Below are 19,948 nucleotides of genomic sequence, written 5' to 3'. Positions count from 1 at the left end.
AAAGAACAGTGTGGGAAGAGCTGGTATTAACCTGACTAATCTGAAGTGCTCTAGGTCAGTTCTACACTACAGGATAGATAAGGATAAGTTTATTAGGCTAGAAAACATGAAGCTTGTTTTTTCCATGCTCTTTTACTATTTAGTATTTCTAAACATTTTTATTTCCTAATCCATCTTTACATTAGCACACTGATGGCAGAAATGTGAGGAAAGGACTTAAAATACCAGTTATAAATCACTTATGTAAATGTGATAAAATTTTACTCTGCTCTGGTTCGGCCTCACTTGGAGTACTGTGTTCAGTTTTGGGCACCCCAGTTGAAGAGGGATGTTGACAAACTGGAACATGTCCAGAGGAGGGCAACAAAGATGGTGGTGGGGGGGGGGGGTTGGAGACCAAGACATATGAAGAAAAAGTTGGGGGAGCTTCGTCTGTTTAGCCTAGAGAGGAGATGACTGAGAGGGGATCTGATAACCATCTTCAAGTATTTAAAAGGGTGCCATATGGAGGATGGAGCAAAATTGTTCTCTCTTGCCCTGGAGGGACAGACCAGAACCAATGGGATGAAATTAATTCAACAGAAATTCCCTCTAGACATCCAGAAGAGGTTCCTGACAGTTCGGGCAGTTTCTCAGTGGGGGTTGGACTAGATCAGGGGTAGTCAACCTGTGGTCCTCCAGATGTCCATGGACTACAATTCCCATGAGCCCCAGCATTCGCTGGCAGGGGCTCATGGAAATTGTAGTCCATGGATATCTGGAGGACCACAGGTTAACTACCTGTGGACTAGATGACCCATGAAGTCCCTTACAACTCTATGATTCTATGAAAAATGAGGTAGAGTCATTAGTTTATGTAATGTTACTCTGCCTTCTGTACATTAAATTGAGAGAGAAATATATCATCTCTTGGATAAAAAATTAAACGAAACATATGAGATCCAAAGGATACAATTACTTTTAAATGGTTCATAACGAAAGTTAACAAACATTCTTTCAGCAGCGTTTTTTTTATAAAGGAGAAAAACTTCTTAAAGATAGTGCGTGGCCTTTTGACGTGATCCCGATTGATTGATTGACTGACTGATTTCCCACCACTCTCAACATGTGGCTCGTGGCGGGTTACAAAACTGATCCCTGATTACATTAAAAACCCCAATAAAATACCATTTTACAACAATATATAAATCTTGGCGGTAAAAAATCAACTCTCACCCCACCAGGGCTGACTGCCAGCCAGGCGTCAAGGGGAACACGAAACAAAGGTACCTCTTGAACAAAGCTAAAACTTTGGAAGGAGTTTAATGGGTAATGGATGAACGCTACTTAATGGGCTATCATTGCCTAAGGAAGGCAAATGCGTTGAAGCAGCCCCTTATTTTCAGTAACTGAACAGCCAGAAAAGGAGACATGGTAGAAAGCTACCAGGGCATTACACACATGTTATTTATTGACATATGCCAGAAGTAACCAAGAGCCTTTAAGTATTCAACATTCACATTATTTTTCCTCTTAGAATGACAGAAATGTTGGTCTGCAGAATCCTAGTACAGCAGCAGCAGTTTCAGCTGGACAACACTGCTCCCTATTTGCCTCTGATTTTTATAAGTGCAATATTACAAAAGCTTCTGTTCTAACTTCAGTGAAGTGAACGGGAGTTGAACAACTTTTGTTTTAATTAGTATCCATCCTCTTTTGCCAACCAAAGCAGATCTAACAGGATACTTGCAGGCCTATTTTATACACCTGTTCCACTGGCTTCCATCTCTTTTTTCATTTAACCAGGTCCTGAAATGCACATCTGACAATATTAGAGCCAAACAAAAGACTTTAACTCAATTATCAATACAGTGTATTCATACACTAATTGTAACAACAGTCACCTTATGTTTTAATTTTAAAGTCAAGAGCAATGATTGGCAGTTTCTCTCTTGGCCTATATCAGTTTTCAGGAGTAAAACACAAGGCTACCAACTTGAGTAAAGATACAAGAAGTACTCTACCTTTTAATCAACTAGCCAAATATAAATAAATCAACCCATCACAAAAACATTAATAAAAAACAACCACAAATATAATGCAGAAAAGTGTTAGACTGTGAATGAGACCTAAGAACTCCAAAGCCCATTTACAATCTATTTCTTCACTGATACTCAACCTGGATTATGCAGCATAAGTCATAAGTGGATGCATGCAATTGGTACAATAAAATTAGAGTCCAGTGGCACCTTTATGACCAACAAAGATTTATTCAAGGCATGAGCTTTCGAGTGCAAACACAGACAAGGCTTGCACTCGAAAGCTCACGCTTGCACTCAACAGCTCCAGGTGCTACTGGACTCTAATTTTATTGTGCTACTTCAGACCAACACGGCTACTCATTTGAATCTGCAATTGGTACAGTGAGACATCTAATAAGCAATGTAACTGGACTAAGTTTACAGTAATATTTAACAATAGTAGCTCAAGGGAATTGAAAATCTTTTTTAAAAAGTGTTCTGAACATTCAAGATCACAAATTAAATTCTGTCCCATCAAAGCTCATGAAACTGCCCATAGCAATTAAAGCTTTCCCCCTATACAATGCCAAGACACAACATGATGCATAAGAAAGAACACCTGATACAGCTATGCTTCCACAACAGTAAACAGCAGATCCTAGCCTTGCAAGACTGCCTCATCATCTAACTCACCTCAAGAGGACTGAGCACGACCCCTCACTTCTTTTACAAGAAGCAGCACTAGCAGCACACAAAAACTTCAGGGTCTCTGCGCAACTCTTGGAAATGGCACTTCCCGCAGGCAGCAACACCATCCCACTGTGGATCTAGAGAAGAGTCATACCCACACCGAGTTTAAGTACCAAATCACCATAACACAGCAAGTGGGAAAAGGAGAGAACTCTGTTTCAACAGCTCTTTTTCATTCAGTTACATCATTTTGCAGGGTGTCCCCAAAGGGCAGCTGTGCAATCAGCTAACCGGCCTTAATGGACGAAGTCTGAAGCCTTGCACATTTTCAGTAGTTCATCCATTCCTAGTGAAGCTACCACATTAAGACAAAAAAAAAAGACTAGTTTGAATCTAACAGCAATTATTTACACCATTTCCGATCCAGTAATACCCCTTGCTCTATCTTCATCAACTCTCTGCGCCCTGCTTTCTGGATATATTTCTGCCAGTGGTTTTTTTCTTCTCCTCCAGTTCTGCCACTTTCAGCTTTCTTAATAGCTGAAGCCACTTTGTTTATTTTTGAAAGCAGGATAGAAAAATTAAATGTATTTTTCCTTAATTAAATATTTAGCTCAGACTGCCTGTGGTAAGGAGGAATTCCCTCAAGATGACTAGATTTATCATTTTAAGCAAACTCTCAGAAGAAAACACCAGAGTGTGCTATACTGGTTCCACCCCTGGAATTCCACACTGCAACTGTTGTGGGCAGAAAACTGCTTGGAGTGTACTCTTTATTGCTCAGTGGGAGACCCAGGCAACATTTTCAAATTCCTCCTGATCAGGGCTCATACAGCTGCTCTTGTTATTCATGACTTTCAGATATCTGTTTGCAGGACCAACTCTTAGGAGTCTGGCATATTTCCCCAGCCATGCTCACCAAGAGCCCTGAGGAAGCATCTAGCATTGAGGAAGGGGAGGTAATGGAATTCTACAAACCTTAACACAGTGGTCGCCAACCCCCGGTCTGTGGACCGGTATCGGTCCGTAGATCAGGGTACCGGGCCGCAGCTCGTCCTCCTCCCCGGTTGCTGCCTTGGGGGCTGCCCTGCCACTCTGCCGCCAGCTCACTTTTGGTGCTCTCCAGCGGCTGCCATAGCTGGGGCTCCCCCTTGGCGTGGCACTGCGCAGCTGCTGCTGGCAGTGCCCTCCAGTGGGCAGCGGAAAGTCAGAGGATTAGGCAGCGGTAGCAACGTCCCTTGGCAAAGGACTACCCCCCCCTCCCGGGCCTCAGTAAAATTGTCAAGCGTTGACTGGTCCCCGGTGATAAAAAGGTTGGGGACCACTGCCTTAACAGGAATATGATCATCTATCAAAAGATACATATTACTACTACTCTCCTCTAGAAAGCCAATTTTTGACACCAGCAAAACATTTAACATTCTTGCTTTACTAAAAAGAAAAAAAGGCTACTATAATAAGTTATATAAAGCTTCTGGGTTGGTTTTCCTGATCTAGAACTATTATGCAATAATGCATTTATAGTAAGCTGAGTTTGAAATGGAAGAACTGGAGGTGGATCTCTATGGTATTTCAAGACACAAAAACATAATAAATCTATTTTTATTTTTGCACCATTTAATATGGACATGCAGAGACTATTTTAGAAGATTACAAAGCAACACCACAATGTCTTAAGATACCAGATATCAACAGCAGCTTCTACTGACAGTCAATGCAAAATGTTGCATTTTGGGGTGGGTGTAATGCAGAAGCATTCCAGGATTATAAACAGAAAGTTAATAACTTTAAAAAAATGGATTTTTAAAAAATACCAATATTTTTTTCCTAGTTTACCTGTGAATAAACCTGAGCCATCTTCAAGTATCTGCAAGCATACAGATATATGAAGGCCGATTATTTTATTATTAATAATAATAAAAAGACAGACATGGGGTGAAGGCGGAGGCCCCCTTCCTCCAAACACCAGATATAGAAACTCTGGGAAAAACTGAGAAACAAAAGCTCTAACACTTACCTGTGTATGGTGATGCTATGCTATTAAAGAGCCTGGTAGTATTATTTGCTACATATCCAAATGTATCACTGGTAATTTGTTTCCTTTTTCATATTACAGCTGTTTCCTGAGCTGTTTCTATAGAAACAAAAATCCCTGCTGTATCTACATACTGTAACTCAGGCCAAGTAACACTGCCGCTCTTTTTGTTACCTCTTGCTGTTTCTTGCTGTTTTATTCCAACACAGGGCTGGGGGGGGGGAATACACAGCTGCCTGGATTGTATTGTTGGTTCTATCCTCCATCACCTCCTTCCCTCTCTTCACCCCCCCCCAACAGGCCCTCCCCAGCTTCACCTGTTTCTAAGCCACTTTAAAAATCCATGTTTGGCCTCTAAAGGTAGACCATTCCAGACACGCAGCCTCGTTAGTCTGAAGCCGCCACATGAAATAGGGACCCTGTGTCCCCTTACAGTTCGGCAGGCAATAAGGCGCCACTGGACCCCTCTTTTAAGATAAAACTCCTCCGCATACGCTTAAAGAGAAAATAAGCGCTGCTGTATGACGGCCAAGGCCCACCGAGTCCATCATCCTGCTTCGAAGCCGTGGTCAGACAGTTGTCCTTCGGAGCCCACAAACAACCCAGAAACTTTCCCCGGCTGCTTGTAGCCAGTAGCTAATCTTCCTGGTCCGGTCCTCCACTACGGAAGGCGTTGAGCTCCTCCAGCACCTCTCAACAGACGGGCCCCATTCCTTCCTTCCTTCCTTCCTTCCAACTGTCTGACCCATCCCGACCGAGGCGCCTCCCCCACCTCTTGGCAGCCATGACTGGCCTAGGCAGGGGTCTCTCACCAGGAAAGGGGCCACCGCCGCGACTCAGCGCCCCTCTCACGGAAGAGATCTCGGGCCCAGCTCCGCTGTTTTACTCCGCCTCCCGAGCTTACAATTGTCACCTTTTTTTTTTTTTTTTTTTTAGCCCTCAACCGGAAGTCGGGCGGGGAGTCGGAAGGGACCGCTTTCAGATTCGGACAAGGTGTCCTCCGCAAGGAATGGTACGCCCGGTGGCGGCAGCAACTAAAGTTCCGCCTGCTAAAGGGACCGCCTGCGAGGGGTGAGAGCAACATTGCGGAGCGGTTCGTTCGTTTAGAAAGGTCGGGTTTTGCAGGTGGACTTTTTGTTCTGAATTAACTTCATATATTCGAATGCTCGTGCAAATGGGCAGAGCTTATCTATTTATCGCCTTCTGATTTTTTTTTTAAATAATTCTCTTTACTATTGGCTAGTCAGCAGTATTTGAGTTATAGTTTCTTGGCCGAGGGCTATCTCCTTGCTGTGAAACTGTTTGCCTCAACTATGTTTCGGCTACTGTAATTTACTGTATCGTGAGACTACAATGCTCTCCAGAAAGAACTCTGGATTCCCTAAATACTTGTGTGTGAGTCCTCAAAATCACATTAATTTCAAATACTTAATAGATAAATCACTGGCATCAGTTCTCAGTCAGTTGTTGATCTCTAGTTTTCTTCCCAATGTTCAAAGTACTAGCGCTCATTTTAAAAGCCATTTGGGGGCTTTGTCCAAGATATTTGAAAAGTGTGCTTTGTCTCACATGTTTTTGCAACAGCAATGTTCATTTATTTGCTGGTGTGATTACATCTCACATCAAGTGGCTGGCGACTTCAAACTGGTCTTAAGGTTACAGAGCTCAAAGGGATTTTGAAGTATTTCACTGTTTTTCTGAGTGTACAGGATTTATTGCTGGGGTCAGATATAGCTAGATATATGTTGATTGCTAATAATAATTTGCTGGCTAGGGCTTTGGTTGTATCTTCTATTTACTAAAGGTAAAGGTATCCCCTGTGCAAGCACTGGGTCATGTCTGACCCTTGGGGTGACGCCCTCTAGTGTTTTCATGGCAGACTCAATACGGGGTGGTTTGCCAGTGCCTTCCCCAGTCATTACTGTTTACCCCCCAGCAGCAAGCTGGGTACTCATTTTACCGACCTCGGAAGGATGGAAGGCTGAGTCAGCCTTCAGCCGGCTGCTGGGATTGAACTCCCAGCCTCATGGGCAGAGCTTTCAGACTGCATGTCTGCTGCCTTACCACTCTGCGCCACAAGAGGCTCATCTTCTATTTACTACTGTATATGTAATTGATGGTGAAAAGACTGAATGCGTTCAAAAATTAACTTTTCTTGGAGCACAAACTGATGAGAGTGGTGATTGCAGTATGGAAATAAAATATCAAATTGCCTTCAGTCCTTCAGCTATAAGCTTGAACTGAACATAGAAAAGCAAGGACAACAACCTACCAGATGTAGATTAGTTTGAGCTGTCATATTTCCAGTAGCCAGTTGGACAATGAAAAAAATGTACAAGAGGAGAATTGTTTGACCTGTGGTCTTGGAGAAGGTTTCTGAGGGTTCCATGAACTGCAAAAGTCACAAACAAGGAAGTACTGCAGCACATAAAGCCTGATCTAAGACTGGTAGGCCAAATCACGAAGCTCTGGCTCACTTACTTCAGACTTTTCATGAGGTACAATGGAGAAAGTAATTATGCTAGGATTGGTCAGTGGAAAAAATAAACCAGGCCGACAAGGAGCGCAGTGAATAGGCACAATCAAAATGGACACTGGCTAGAATATTACACAACAAAAAGAAGTGGTGCAAGATCAGAGATCGTGGAGACAGTTTATGGGATTGCCAAGAGTTGGACTCGACTGAATAACTAACATTGCATCATGTAATTGTTTGTTTTATTATGTTTTTGTACTTTACTCTGAGAAAATTTTTTTAATTAAAATTAAGAGTAATAAATTATTTAAACCTGTAAAATACAAATATTATCCCATAGCTTTCCCTGTGGCTCAAAAGGAAATTTCTAAGCGTGTGTATGTATACACCCTTAGCAAGTTGCCAGAGTTTGCTTGCTTGCTTCTTAGATCTGATTCCTCTTCCATTTCTATGGTAGAAATCCAGAAGGGGAAGGTTTCCCCATTACACATGCCTGGAAAACCCTTTGCCTTCTGGTTGTGCAGGCGTTAAAGCCACCTATGAGCCAGCCTTATCAGGGAAATAAAACTCATTATTTCCTCTCCCCATCCCCCTTGTGAATTTGCAATTTAGTTATTCCAAAATGTGTCTTTGAGCCTTAACTTCATGTGCATCTTGTTGAAAAGCTCATCCCTTGAATAAAACCTTGTTGGTCTTAAAGGTGCCACTGGACTCCAAATTTGTTGCTAGACATTGATGTCCCCCTTCAAGGATCGCTGCCTTGTTGTGGCAAGGGGGCTTGCGTAGTTCAGTGAAGCTATGAGCTATACCGTGCAGGGCCACCCAAGACGGACAGGTCATAGCTGAGAGCTCTGACAAAAGGTGATCCACTGGAGAAGGAAATGGCAAACCACTCCAGTATTTTTGCCATGAAAACTCTATGGACAGTTCCAATAGGCATAACGATATGACGCCGGAAGATGAGCCCCTCAGGTCGGAAGGTGTCCAATATGCTACTGGGGATGAGCAGATGGCTAGTACGAGTAGCGCCAGAATGAATGAAGCGGCTGGGCCAAAGCCGAAAGGACGCTCAGTTGTGGAAATAACTGGTGGCGAAAAGACAGTCCGATGCTGTAAAGATTTTTATTCCATAGGAACCTGGAACGTCAGATCCATGAATCAAGGTAAGCTGGATGTGGTCAAACAAGAAATGACAAGACTGAACATCGACATTTTAGGAATCAGTGAACTAAAATGGACAGGAATGGGTGAATTTAATTCAGATGACCATCAGGTATACTACTGTGGACAAGAATCTCGCAGAAGAAATGGAGTAGCCTTCATAATCAATAAGAGAGTAGGAAAAGCAGTCTTGGGATACAATCCCCAAAATGACAGAATGATCTCAGTTCGAATCCAAGGCAAACCATTCAACATCACAGTGATCCAGGTCTATGCCCCAACCACTGCTGCTGAAGAGGATGAAGTTGATCAGTTCTATGAAGCCCTACAACACCTTCTAGAAGCAACGCCAAAAAATGATGTGCTTATCATCATGGGGGATTGGAATGCTAAAGTAGGAAGCCAAAAGATAACCGGGATAACAGGCAAGTTTGGCCTTGGAGTACAAAATGAAGCAGGGCACAGGCTGGTAGAATTTTGTCAAGAGAATACAATGGTCATAGCAAACACTCTTTTCCAACAACCCAAGAGACGACTCTACACATGGACATCACCAGACGGTCAACACAGAAATCAGATTGACTATGTCCTCTGTAGCCAAAGATGGAAAAGTTCTATCCAGTCAATAAAAACAAGACCAGGAGCTGATTGTGGTTCAGATCATGAGCTTCTTGTTGCAAAATTTAGGCTTAAATTGAAGAAAGTAGGGAAAAGCACTAGGCCACTCAGGTATGAACTAAATCATATCCCCGACGAATACACAGTAGAGGTGACAAATAGATTTAAGGAATTAGATCTGATAGACAGAGTGCCTGAAGAACTATGGACGGAGGTTCGCAACATTGTACAAGAGGTAGCAACTAAAACCATCCCAAAGAAAAAGAAATGCAAGAAATCAAAATGGCTGTCTGAGGAAGCTTTACAAATAGCTAAGGAGAGAAGGGAAGTGAAAGGCAAGGGAGAAAGAGAAAGATACACCCAATTGAATGCAGAATTCCAGAGAAAAGCTAGAAGAGATAAGAATGCCTTCTTAAATGAACAGTGCAAACAAATAGAAGAAAACAATAGAATGGGGAGGACCAGAGATCTTTTCAAGAAAATTGGAGATATGAAGAGAACGTTTCATGCAAAGTTGGGTATGATAAGGGACCAAAATGGTAGAGACCTCACAGAAGCAGAAGAGATTAAACAAAGGTGGCAAAATTATACAGAACAACTATACAAGAGCGAGCTTAACATCCCTGATGACCACAGTGGGGTAGTTACTGACCTGGAGCCAGACATCCTGGAATGTGAAGTCAAATGGGCCTTAGGAAGTCTGAGCAACAATAAAGCTAGTGGTGGTGACAGCATTCCAGTTGAACTATTCAAAATCTTAAAGGACGATGCAGTAAAAGTACTACACTCAATATGCCAGCAAATTTGGAAAACTCAACAATGGCCACAGGATTGGAAAAGGTCAGTTTACATTCCAATACCAAAGAAGGGCAATGCCAAAGAATGTTCAAACTACCGCACCATTGCACTAATTTCTCATGCTAGCAAAGTTATGCTCAAAATCCTACAAGCTAGGCTCCAGCAATATGTGGACCGAGAACTTCCAGAAGTACAGGCAGGATTTCGAAGAGGCAGAGGAACTAGAGATCAAATTGCCAACATACGCTGGATCATGGAGAAAGCTAGGGAGTACCAGAAGAACGTCTACTTCTGCTTCATTGACTATGCTAAAGCCTTTGATTGTGTGGAGCACAACAAATTGTGGCAAGTTCTTAAAGAGATGGGAATACCAGAGCATCTTATTTGTCTCTTGAGAAATTTATATGCAGGTCAAGAAGCAACAGTGAGAATTGAACATGGAATCACTGACTGGTTCAAAATTGAGAAAGGAGTTCGGCAAGGCTGTATACTGTCGCCTTGCCTATTTAACTTGTATGCAGAGCACATCATGAGAAATGCGGGATTAGAGGAGTCACAAATTGGGATCAAGATTGCAGGGAGAAATATCAACAACCTCAGATATGCAGATGATACCACTCTAATGGCAGAAAGTGAAGAGGAACTAAAGAGCCTGTTGATGCGGGTGAAGGAGGAGAGTGCAAAAGTTGGCTTGAAACTCAACATCAAGAAAACAAAGATCATGGCATCCGGCCCTCTCAATTCCTGGCAAATAGATGGGGAAGAAATGGAGATAGTGACAGATTTTATTTTCCTGGGATCCAAGATCACTGCAGATGGGGACTGCAGCAAAGAAATTAAAAGACGCTTGCTCCTGGGGAGGAAAGCTATGGCAAATCTAGACAGCATCCTAAAAAGCAGAGACATCACCCTGCCAACAAAAGTGCGTTTAGTCAAGGCTATGGTATTTCCAGTTACAATGTATGGCTGTGAAAGTTGGACCATAAGGAAGGCCGAGCGTCAAAGAATTGAGGCTTTTGAACTCTGGTGCTGGAGAAGACTCTTGCGAGTCCCTTGGACTGCAAGGCGAACAAACCGGTCAGTCCTAGAGGAGATCAACCCTGACTGCTCTTTAGAAGGCCAGATCCTGAAGATGAAACTCAGATACTTTGGCCACCTTATGAGAAGGAAGGACACCCTGGAGAAGAGCCTAATGCTGGGAGCGATCGAGGGCAAAAGAAGAAGGGGACGACAGAGAATGAGGTGGCTGGATGGAGTCACTGAAGCAGTAGATGCAAACTTAAATGGACTCCGGGGAATGGTAGAGGACAGGAAGGCCTGGAGGATCATTGTCCATGGGGTCGCGATGGGTCGGACACGACTTCGCACATAACAACAACAACAAAGACATTGATGTACTCGGGAATAAAACGGAGTAGGGCAGGGGTAGTCAACCTGTGGTCCTCCAGATGTCCATGGACTACAATTCCCATGAGCCCCTGCCAGCAAATGCTGGCAGGGGCTCATGGGAATTGTAGTCCATGGACATCTGGAGGACCACAGGTTGACTACCCCTGGTGTAGGGCACGTCCTGCTACATTTAGCTCCGGGGCACCGACCATACCTTCAAAGGCCAGGAGGGAGCGCAGCAAGCTCGGCCTGAACGACAGCCCCCAGCATACTCCGGCCAGGATATTTTCAGCATGGCGGCGGCCGTCGGCTCTTCCGACTCTGAAAGCACCGACGACGAAGCGCGGGAGCGGCTTCGAGAAGCAGTCTGGCACTCAGGGCCCCAGCGAGCGGCGGCTTCTCGGGAGCCTTCAGACGGTAGGGAAGGCAGGCAGGCAAGCAAGCAGGCCGGTCCTCGGTGCGGCGGCGGAAATAGCCGCGTGCTCCTTGTTGCGGCCCATTCATGTCCCTCCGTAACTAAAGCATTTGGCGCCCGTGAATAAATGCATGAAATAACTCACTTTTCAAGGTTTGTAGCCTTTTCAAAATGGGCTGGCTGGACACGCCGAATTTATCCACCGCCTTTTTGCCCAAATACATTACTGCTTTGAGAGACAAACCCCGAAAGGAAAACAAAAATAAGATTCAACAGCAGACAGGCGAGACGGGAAAACAAGAGCACAGGTTGGGGTAGGGAGGGATGACAATTGTATTCCTATCCGTCTCTAGTAGGGAGGACTAAATTCAGTGGGACGCCTCCCGAGTCATGGGATTGCAGCCTTAAAATGCATGGGGATGTATACAATTTCCAGGGGCCAACATAGAACTAAGCAATGAGGTGGTCACTGCCTGTTGAAAGAATGTACCCAAAGCAAAATCTCTCTAGGATATCTTCAAGACTATGCAAAATCTCTTGGAAATCTTAAAGACTATGGCGTTTTAGTTTATTGTTAGGAAACCTAGAACTGCATGGTATTACAAAAGGATTGCAAATGTATTTATTGATTAGATTTTTAACCCCCCCTCCCACTTTGACAATAGTCTTGGGGCAGGTAACATCATTTAAAACCCATATACAAAGTGCATAAATGTGTTAGAAACATTTACAATTCATATAAAAATTCCTAGTTGAATGCTCCACGGCTAACTCCTGGAAACTGGGGGCAGGATAGTTCGAATTTAATTTATTTCCCCAGATTCAAGTGGAGAGTGGTAAGGGGGGCCATTGTGATGTCATAGAGTGCTAATGTTGGTATCAGCTGATGGAAGATGTCCATTTTACAGGCTCTTTGGCAGCTCTGAAAGGGCCTGGATCTCTGCTGGCCACTCATTCCACCAGTCTGGAGCCAGGACCAAAAAGGCCCTGGGTCTGATTGAGGCTAGTCATACTTCCTTGGGGCCAGGGACCACCAGCAAGTTGGAATTAGCTGTGGAGTGTTTTTCAGGAGACATACTTGGAGATGCAGTCCCTCAGGTTCACAGGATCCAGACCATTTAGGGCCTCAAAGATTAAAACCAATCCCCTAAACTTGATCCCTGAAGACAGGGGCAGATTATTTCCCCAAGGGGCCTCCAGATCCTCTTTTTAGTAGCCACAAGGGACAGGGGTCAAGGGGCAAGTGGTCAGCCTCATCCAAGCTAACAACCTATCTACCTCGTTTGAGTAAGCGCCCTGAAAGTTTCGGAGGCTTCCTCTGAAGTTGGCCAAGGGGCCTCCATTTCTCATACTCTATTAACGTTTGGGAGAAGGTTGTGGCAGAGTGACATATTTTATCCACAAAAAAGCTTGCAGAATGCCTCAGTGCTAATGGCAAATTGTGTATTATTTGGGCCCTTCTAGAGCAGTAAGAGATCAAATTACTCTAAACAGTTGAGCTGGGCGTGAGCTTCAATTCTCTATTGAATCTCTCGTTATACTTTTTGGTGAGGGTGAGTGAGTGAACCACTGGGTGAAAACAGCCACTCTAGGATTTGGGGCTGAATTATTACCTTTATTTTGTTTATTTATTTATTTTGTTTGAGATTTGTGGATCACCCTGTCTTTGGAGTTCCCTTGGCAGAAGTTGTGTTTATGTTCAAGAGCAGTTCATTAATGAAGAATACATTGTTTAAAATGAAGTATTTCCTTATTCAGGGGACTGTTTCTGACTTTGCTTTTTTGTACCTTTTTTGCATCAGGTAACATCTCAAAGAGCAAGCTTCCATCAGCTGTATCTAGTATCAGGTACCTTTTATATTGAACAGTTGACTAAACATCCAGATTCTAACCATATCTATTAGAAGTTAAAAATTGTACTTTCATTAGAAACACCAGTGTACAGGCCTGTTTACTACCTCTATCTCATACACTGGAATTGGTGACAAATGAATATATATATATATAAGAATGCTTCCTGTCTGTCCTTAAGGAAATTATATTAAGGCTATCACCAAGCCAGTTCCTTTTTTTCCCCTTTAAAATTCTGGATGGCTCATTCCAGAATTTTCAGAACATATTCCAGTTTATCTCGCTTTTAAAAACAAGGGCCACTGTTTTCTACCAGGCTCCAAGTAAATTAGCATATGTTTGTGTCTTCTCGTTAAACAGACATAAAGTCAGTGATTGTGGGCCGGATCAGAATGAACTGCAGACCACTCCAGAATTCCGAGCACACGTTGCAAAGAAACTGGGATCCATCTTGGACAGGTATCTGCAGCTACTGCCAAAATTACAGCTCTTTGTTGTGAGATCAGAGTGCTTTCCCCAGATGCAACAGAACAAAACTTTTGTCAGAAATTGTCTTTTCATAAGAAATGTTAAGGCTGCTGCAGCATACACTTTGTGCAGAAAGAACATAAAGAGAAGTGAGAAAGGACTTGAGTGCAATACCCATGCCCTTCTTCAAGACGCCTTGTTTATAGCAAAGTTATGGAAGTGCTGTTGAGTTTGTAGCTCTTCTCTTGGTGTTAGTTTTGTGCACATTGTGGTTTATCATGCATGGAATTACTTGCCAAAAGAGACCTTTTAAAAAAAAATGAGAAGTTAGGATTCAAAAGCTTGATCATTTTGTTCCCTACCAGACCCCTCTTTTAAGACTACCTTGTCTTGTTGTAGTACAGTGGAAGTAGGGCAGAACTTCTCAGCAAATTGTGCCCTGTAGGTCACATCTGTATTTTTAGCTGTTCCTCTTACACTCAAAATCTGCTGTTTGAAGTGGCCCTCTACCTACCTCTGCATGAACTGAGCATTAGTTATCCATTATATCTCCCAAGGAAGGATTGCTGGAAGAAGAGTATTGGGTGTGTTATAGATGTGTTGTTTAGTACAAGTATTAACCTAAACCTTCACAATATTATATTGAAATAATGCTCTTCCATTAAGCTCTATCACCATCTTGGAGCATGTGTCAGGACATGTGAAGACTTGCACAAAAGCCTTGGAGACCGACGATGATGGTGAGTTCTCTACTAGATTTGATTTAGCTTTATGCCAGTCCCATTATTATCCTGCTTCTCCCTGCATCCTGAATATCTGTACGTCAGGAACTCTGGGGAAAATCTGCACTGGGGCTGTAGAATAATCAGTGAATGATCTGGGGCTGCATATGCTGAGGCCTCAGGAACATCCAGCATCCAGCATGCTGTAATGGTTAAGAGCAGCAGCTTCTAATCTGACAAGCTGGGTTAGATTCCCTACTCCTCACATGCAGCCACCTGGGCAACCTTAGGCTAGTCACAGCCCTGATAGTGCTGTTCTGAATGAGCAGTTCTGTCACAAGCTCTCTCAGCCTTACCTACCTCACAGGGTATCTGTTGTGGGGAGAGGAAGGGAAGGCAATGGTAAGTCACTTTGAGACTCCTTCAAGAAGTGAAAAGCAAGGTATAAAAACCAGCTCTTCTACATACAACATCTGTGTCTGGCCAGAGCAGGTATCAGTATCAGGAACCAGCATTCTGCCCCTGGCAGTGTCTTCTACAGCTGGAGTGACTTATTTATTATTACATTTATATTCCGCTGCTTCCAGCACAGCTGGCTCACGGTAGATTACAGCATATGTGTAAAACCAATCTAACAATAAAAAATCCTCCCCCCCTTAAACCCCTCCCTACACCAGCCTTCAGCTTACCCCCCACCCTTGCACCATATATGAATATGTTATTAATGTTGTGTTGTGAATTGTTACTTGATAGATTGTTGTGATGTTCTATTGGAATTTGTATAATGTTATAGATTGTTATAATGTTCCATGTAAATTTATGTAACGTTCCATGTAAACCGCCCAGAGCCATAAAGAATGGATGGTATAAAAATCCAAATAAATAAATACATACGTTCGTACCTAAGTAATTACGTACGTACGTACATACATACATACCCGGGAAGATGGCAATGCATCATTCCAGAGGAGGGCTAGATTGTCTTTCACTCTGCCTCACCCAATCTCAATTTGGCAGAAGAGTTCCATCTTACAGGCCCTGCGCAACTTAGTCAGCTCCTGCACGGCCCTCAGCTGTTCCATGAGATCATTCCACCAGGCTGGGGCCAGGCTGAAAAGGTCCTGGCTGAAGCCAGATGGACTTTGCATGGCCCAGGTATCTCCAGTCTATTTGCTGCTGCAGAATGCAGTAACCTACATGGGGCAATAGCAGTTAGATGGTCCCTCCCTCAGGTTCACTGGAGACCCACCCCCCATTTGACTACAGTAGTTCTTGGTCTGGGCCTGATTTATTGGTTGCATTAATTTCTCCTCCTTTCCCCCCTCTTTTTAATGGGTTAGGTTTTCGTTTCTTCTCCTCATCTATCCCAGGAGCTATTGAGAAGCCAGAACCTTCAGCCTTAAAAAGGAGGCAACTGCAGCATTCCAGCTCTAGGTGAGATGTCACTGTGCTTTGTTTGTCCTTCAGAAACTGTTGTAGAGAGAGTGAGTATAATTGTAAAAACTCTAGTAGACAAGTCAGATTGGAGGCTGCCATGGATGATGCGCCTTGCCTTCTAAGGGTGGGCCACCATTCTGTGCCCTTCATAGATATGTCTCTGTACTGGCTTTAAGGATTTCCTGGGCTCATCAGAATACCATTTTTGACCTTTAAAACGCTGGATGGGCCCCGTATTGCAAGGAGATCGTCTCGTGTTGTGGCCCAACTAAGAATACCCTCCCCATTCATATCCTAAGTTTAGACAATGAAGGTATCGGGGAAATGCTTCATAGCTTTCCCCCCCCCCTCTTTCCTCAGAGTACCCTTTCTCAGACTGGGCTCTGCAAAGTTATCCAGAGGGTCCATGAGCCATTTATAAGGACAGCAAGTAGGCCGTTTTTGGACCTGTCAGATGACCATGAAAACCGAAGCCTGTCAGTTTTCTGCTAATGGGGGCAAAGAACATCCCACTTCAGAGGAGGAGATAAAATTGGCTTTCCTCTCTTTTTGAATGTTGAATGTTCACAGAGCTGCTGCTGGCCACAAAAACAATGCCGCGAGATAACTTCAGAGCACTACTACAAACATGTAGTATAACGGGTGGTATAACAATCCAAATAAATAAATAAATGGTCGGTTGCTAGGAGCTGATACCTCAATTCAAAGAACTTCAAAATGGGTTGAGTGGTACCAAGGAGGTAGAGTTTTAATGCAGTCACCATTACTTAAGTAAAAAAATTCAACTGTTTTCCGGTGCAAAGAATTTCAGCATATAGATAAATGATGCCAATTTGTGTCAATAGATAATAACAACCAGTCTTGATTTTCAGCTGAATTTCAAAAGTTCATGTTTTGTGTGGTCAGTCTTTTTCTATTTCTGTAAGCTACTCTGCAGATTTTTACAGGTACTTGCTGCCTCTCTTCAGCTGAATGCTGGCTAGAAGTTATTAATCAGCTAGGATTTCTTTTGCTAGCTCCAGCACAAAGTTCCTTCCAATCATGGAGTGAGTTTGATTATAGTTTGGGTCACAACTTTTGGAATTGGGGTTATATTGAATCATCCACCCTGTTAGACTTGACCTTGCAGGCCATGTGCAGACTGTACAATACTTTTTACTTAAAATTGCAGGGGTCACACTATTATTTTGGAGATGCAAGGGGACAGATGCTTTCCTGCTACATGAAGACTTGCTCCATAGACTTTGAAAAGGAGCTGGCAGCAGTGAGGAAGGGAAGGATTTGGGAGCCTGATAAAAATATTACAACGAAATCAGAGTCTTCAAGTTGAGAACTGCTCTCTTGTAGCATCTCCAGATAAAAACCCTGAACTCTATTGGTTATAGCCTTGCAATGGAGTTTACATCATTTGCTTATCAGTTTCAAATTGTGCTTGGGTTTTGTAACTTTTATATGACATACCTTAAGGATGTTGTTTTTGATCTTTTGGGTTTTATTATCTAAAGACATACTTGTAGCTAGCTAGATGTTTTAATTTAAGTTTGTTCCTAGAAGTGAGTAAAGTGCCAGATTGTCTGCGGAACTACACAAGTAAAAAAGTGCTCCCTAGAATCTTTTACAGTGATGGAAGCTCCTGTGTGAGATATGTCAAGGCATTCCAATCAGGGCTATCAAGAGCCACCCCAGACAGAATCCTTTTCTGGTCCAATTCATATCACCTGCACTCAGCTCAGCTATCTTATGGAAACGAATGACATCATGTGACTCCAGCATAATTAGGGTCCCTTGAATTTTGTTCCTCTAGTTTCCCCTCCCACACAAATTTCTCTTCCCTCAAGTCTTCTCTTGATTGCCTCATTGTTTCATTAGTCACCTGTAAAACACAGCTGCCCGTGACAGTCACCCATCTTGTTTATGCAGTTGGCTTGACTTGAAATATAAGCTTTTCTAGCTTATAAAGCTTGGCAAACTGGTGTTACATACTGATATACGCCACCCCGAGACCAATTTTGGAGAGGAGTGTGTTAGAAATATATCTACCTTCCTACCTACCAGCCATAAGAATATTTCTACCCATAGTCTAGGACAGAGGTAGTCAAACTGCGGCCCTCCAGATGTCCAAGGACTACAATTCCCATGAGCCCCTGCCAGCGCTGGCAGGGGCTCATGGGAATTATAGTCCATGGACATCTGGAGGACCGCAGTTTTGACTACCCCTGGTCTAGGAGTCTGGAACCCCCAAGGAATTTTATTCTTGTAGTTGAATTTCACAGCTATGCCTTCCCAAGAGGTCTTATCAAAACCTGGGAATGTTTTGAAAGTGCAGAGTGCATTTTCCTTGGAAAGGAGATGCAATATGGCAAGAACATCCTTGGAAAGGAGATGCAATATGACGAGAAACTTTGCAGCCCATAATTGCTCCTTCCCCTGGTTAGACTGCTCATACATGTTTGGTGAATGTTAAAGGAACAGATTTCACTCCACAATTTGCTTGTTAATTCTTCCAGTGAAACGGATGAGGACCAAGAGCAGAGATGCCAAGAGGTTGCTGTGTCAGCAGCAGACATCCTAAAACACAGTGGTCTGCAGGCACCTCTCCTGGAGCTCAGCAATGGCCACAGGTATGGAACCACAGAATCGTGCCAGAAGAAGAAGAAGAAGAGAAGGAAGAAGGCCAAAGTGAAAGGAGAGAGTGACAGCGAGCAGGCCATTATAGAAAAGCCATGTAAGAACAAGGTCAATGTGTGGACTGAGAAGCCCTTGTACCACAGTGGGGTACACAAAAGGGAAGAACATGTCACTACAGAGGACAGTGGATTTTCTAAAGAGGTCAGAGTGATCAAGAAAAAGAAGAAAAGAAAGAAGATTGAAGCAAGGACAGAATGAGAGACTTATCTGTGGTTCTCTGGCAGAACATGACTCTTAGTGGTATGTTCCATGGACATAGGAAAAGCAGTCATCAATTGTATTTTATACCTTCAAAAAGACGAGTCTGCCCCAACTGCATGGGGCATTTATATTATGATAAGAGCTTCAGTAGATGTTTTGACGTTGAAGGAACCTGCATTCCAATCAAGCTTTGTGTAATATATCAAGACATCCAGAAAGAATTGTTCTTAGCACCATCATTTTATCCTGGGATGGAAATCCCCAGGACCCAGTGCAGCCTGCCCAAGCTATAACCCACCTTGCTGAATTTAGCCTCTCCATGAGTACTGGGTTTACTGGATACCTGTTTTGGCATTCCTAAGAGGCAGACGTCTGAAGAATGCTTGCACTCGAAAGCTCACGCCCTGAATAAATCTTTGTTGGTCTTAAAGGTGCTACTGGATTCTGATTTTATTGTGCTACTTCAGACCAACACGGCTACCCATTTGTAACTGGTCCTGTGAGGAAAGAATAGGTCCCAATAGAACCATCAATTCCTTGTATGTCAAATATGATTCCAAATGGAATTCCACAGGCATGTAAAGTCAAATCAAATATTCATTTATTCTTCTAGTAATCAATTCTCCTTTGAACACAATCAGAACAGGTTCCCAGGTAGTAACCCAGGAACCCGTTCTGATTGTGTTCAAAGGAGAATTGGCTACTAGAAGAATTATTTGACTTTACATGCCTGTGGAATTCCATTTGGAATCACATTTAATGAAAGAATAGGTGTCATGGTTAACAGCACATATGTTCAGGTATGGCCAACCTGTGGTATACAAAATGTATAAGGAGATGCATTGTCAACATGTAGATTAGTTCTGTGTCTTTTTACCCAGTGGTTAAAAATTGATAGGGCCATTAGAGGCAAGATTAAATTAATTTGGGGCAGGATCCCCCCCCCCCTTGTGGAGCTTCCAGGCATCCATGCCTATTTTATAAGATTTTCCTGTCTAC

General features: G+C 43.2%; 2 protein-coding genes across 8 annotated transcripts in view; one reads left to right on the top strand and one right to left on the bottom strand.

Moving 5' to 3' along the window:
- The window catches only part of RNF185 (ring finger protein 185), a 29,841-nt gene extending 17,886 nt beyond the window's left edge, over positions 1-11,955 (bottom strand). Inside the window, exon 1 of one of the 7 annotated variants that reach the window (XM_077309434.1) lies at positions 11,728-11,955. Coding sequence is in view for 1 of the 7 variants with exons in the window: in XM_077309430.1 (XP_077165545.1) it covers positions 5,265-5,276 (12 nt within the window). In the remaining 6 variants the exon portion in view is untranslated. The other 6 variants (XM_077309429.1, XM_077309431.1, XM_077309430.1 and 3 more) reach the window with 6 other exon arrangements.
- On the top strand, positions 11,392-19,472 carry C13H12orf43 (chromosome 13 C12orf43 homolog). The gene is made up of 6 exons (XM_077309428.1): positions 11,392-11,584; positions 13,385-13,430; positions 13,794-13,892; positions 14,568-14,641; positions 15,964-16,057; positions 18,568-19,472. Exons 1-6 carry the CDS (start codon positions 11,461-11,463, stop codon positions 18,944-18,946), a joined length of 816 nt encoding a protein of 271 aa, XP_077165543.1. The 5' UTR covers positions 11,392-11,460; the 3' UTR covers positions 18,947-19,472.
- Positions 19,473-19,948: the final 476 nt, after the last annotated feature.

This window comes from Paroedura picta, chromosome 13 (genome assembly GCF_049243985.1).
Source record: "Paroedura picta isolate Pp20150507F chromosome 13, Ppicta_v3.0, whole genome shotgun sequence".
NCBI lineage: Eukaryota > Metazoa > Chordata > Lepidosauria > Squamata > Gekkonidae > Paroedura > Paroedura picta.
This window is presented reverse-complemented; position numbering and strand designations above follow the sequence as displayed.

Excerpts from the sequence above, each read along its gene's own strand:
- C13H12orf43 (XM_077309428.1), top strand. The coding sequence starts at position 11,461 with ATGGCGGCGGCCGTCGGCTCTTCCGACTCTGAAAGCACCGACGACGAA. Across the intron at positions 13,893-14,567 it reads CTGGGATCCATCTTGGACAG|CTCTATCACCATCTTGGAGC; the intron begins GTATCTGCAGCT and ends TCTTCCATTAAG. Across the intron at positions 14,642-15,963 it reads CTTGGAGACCGACGATGATG|GTTTTCGTTTCTTCTCCTCA; the intron begins GTGAGTTCTCTA and ends TTAATGGGTTAG.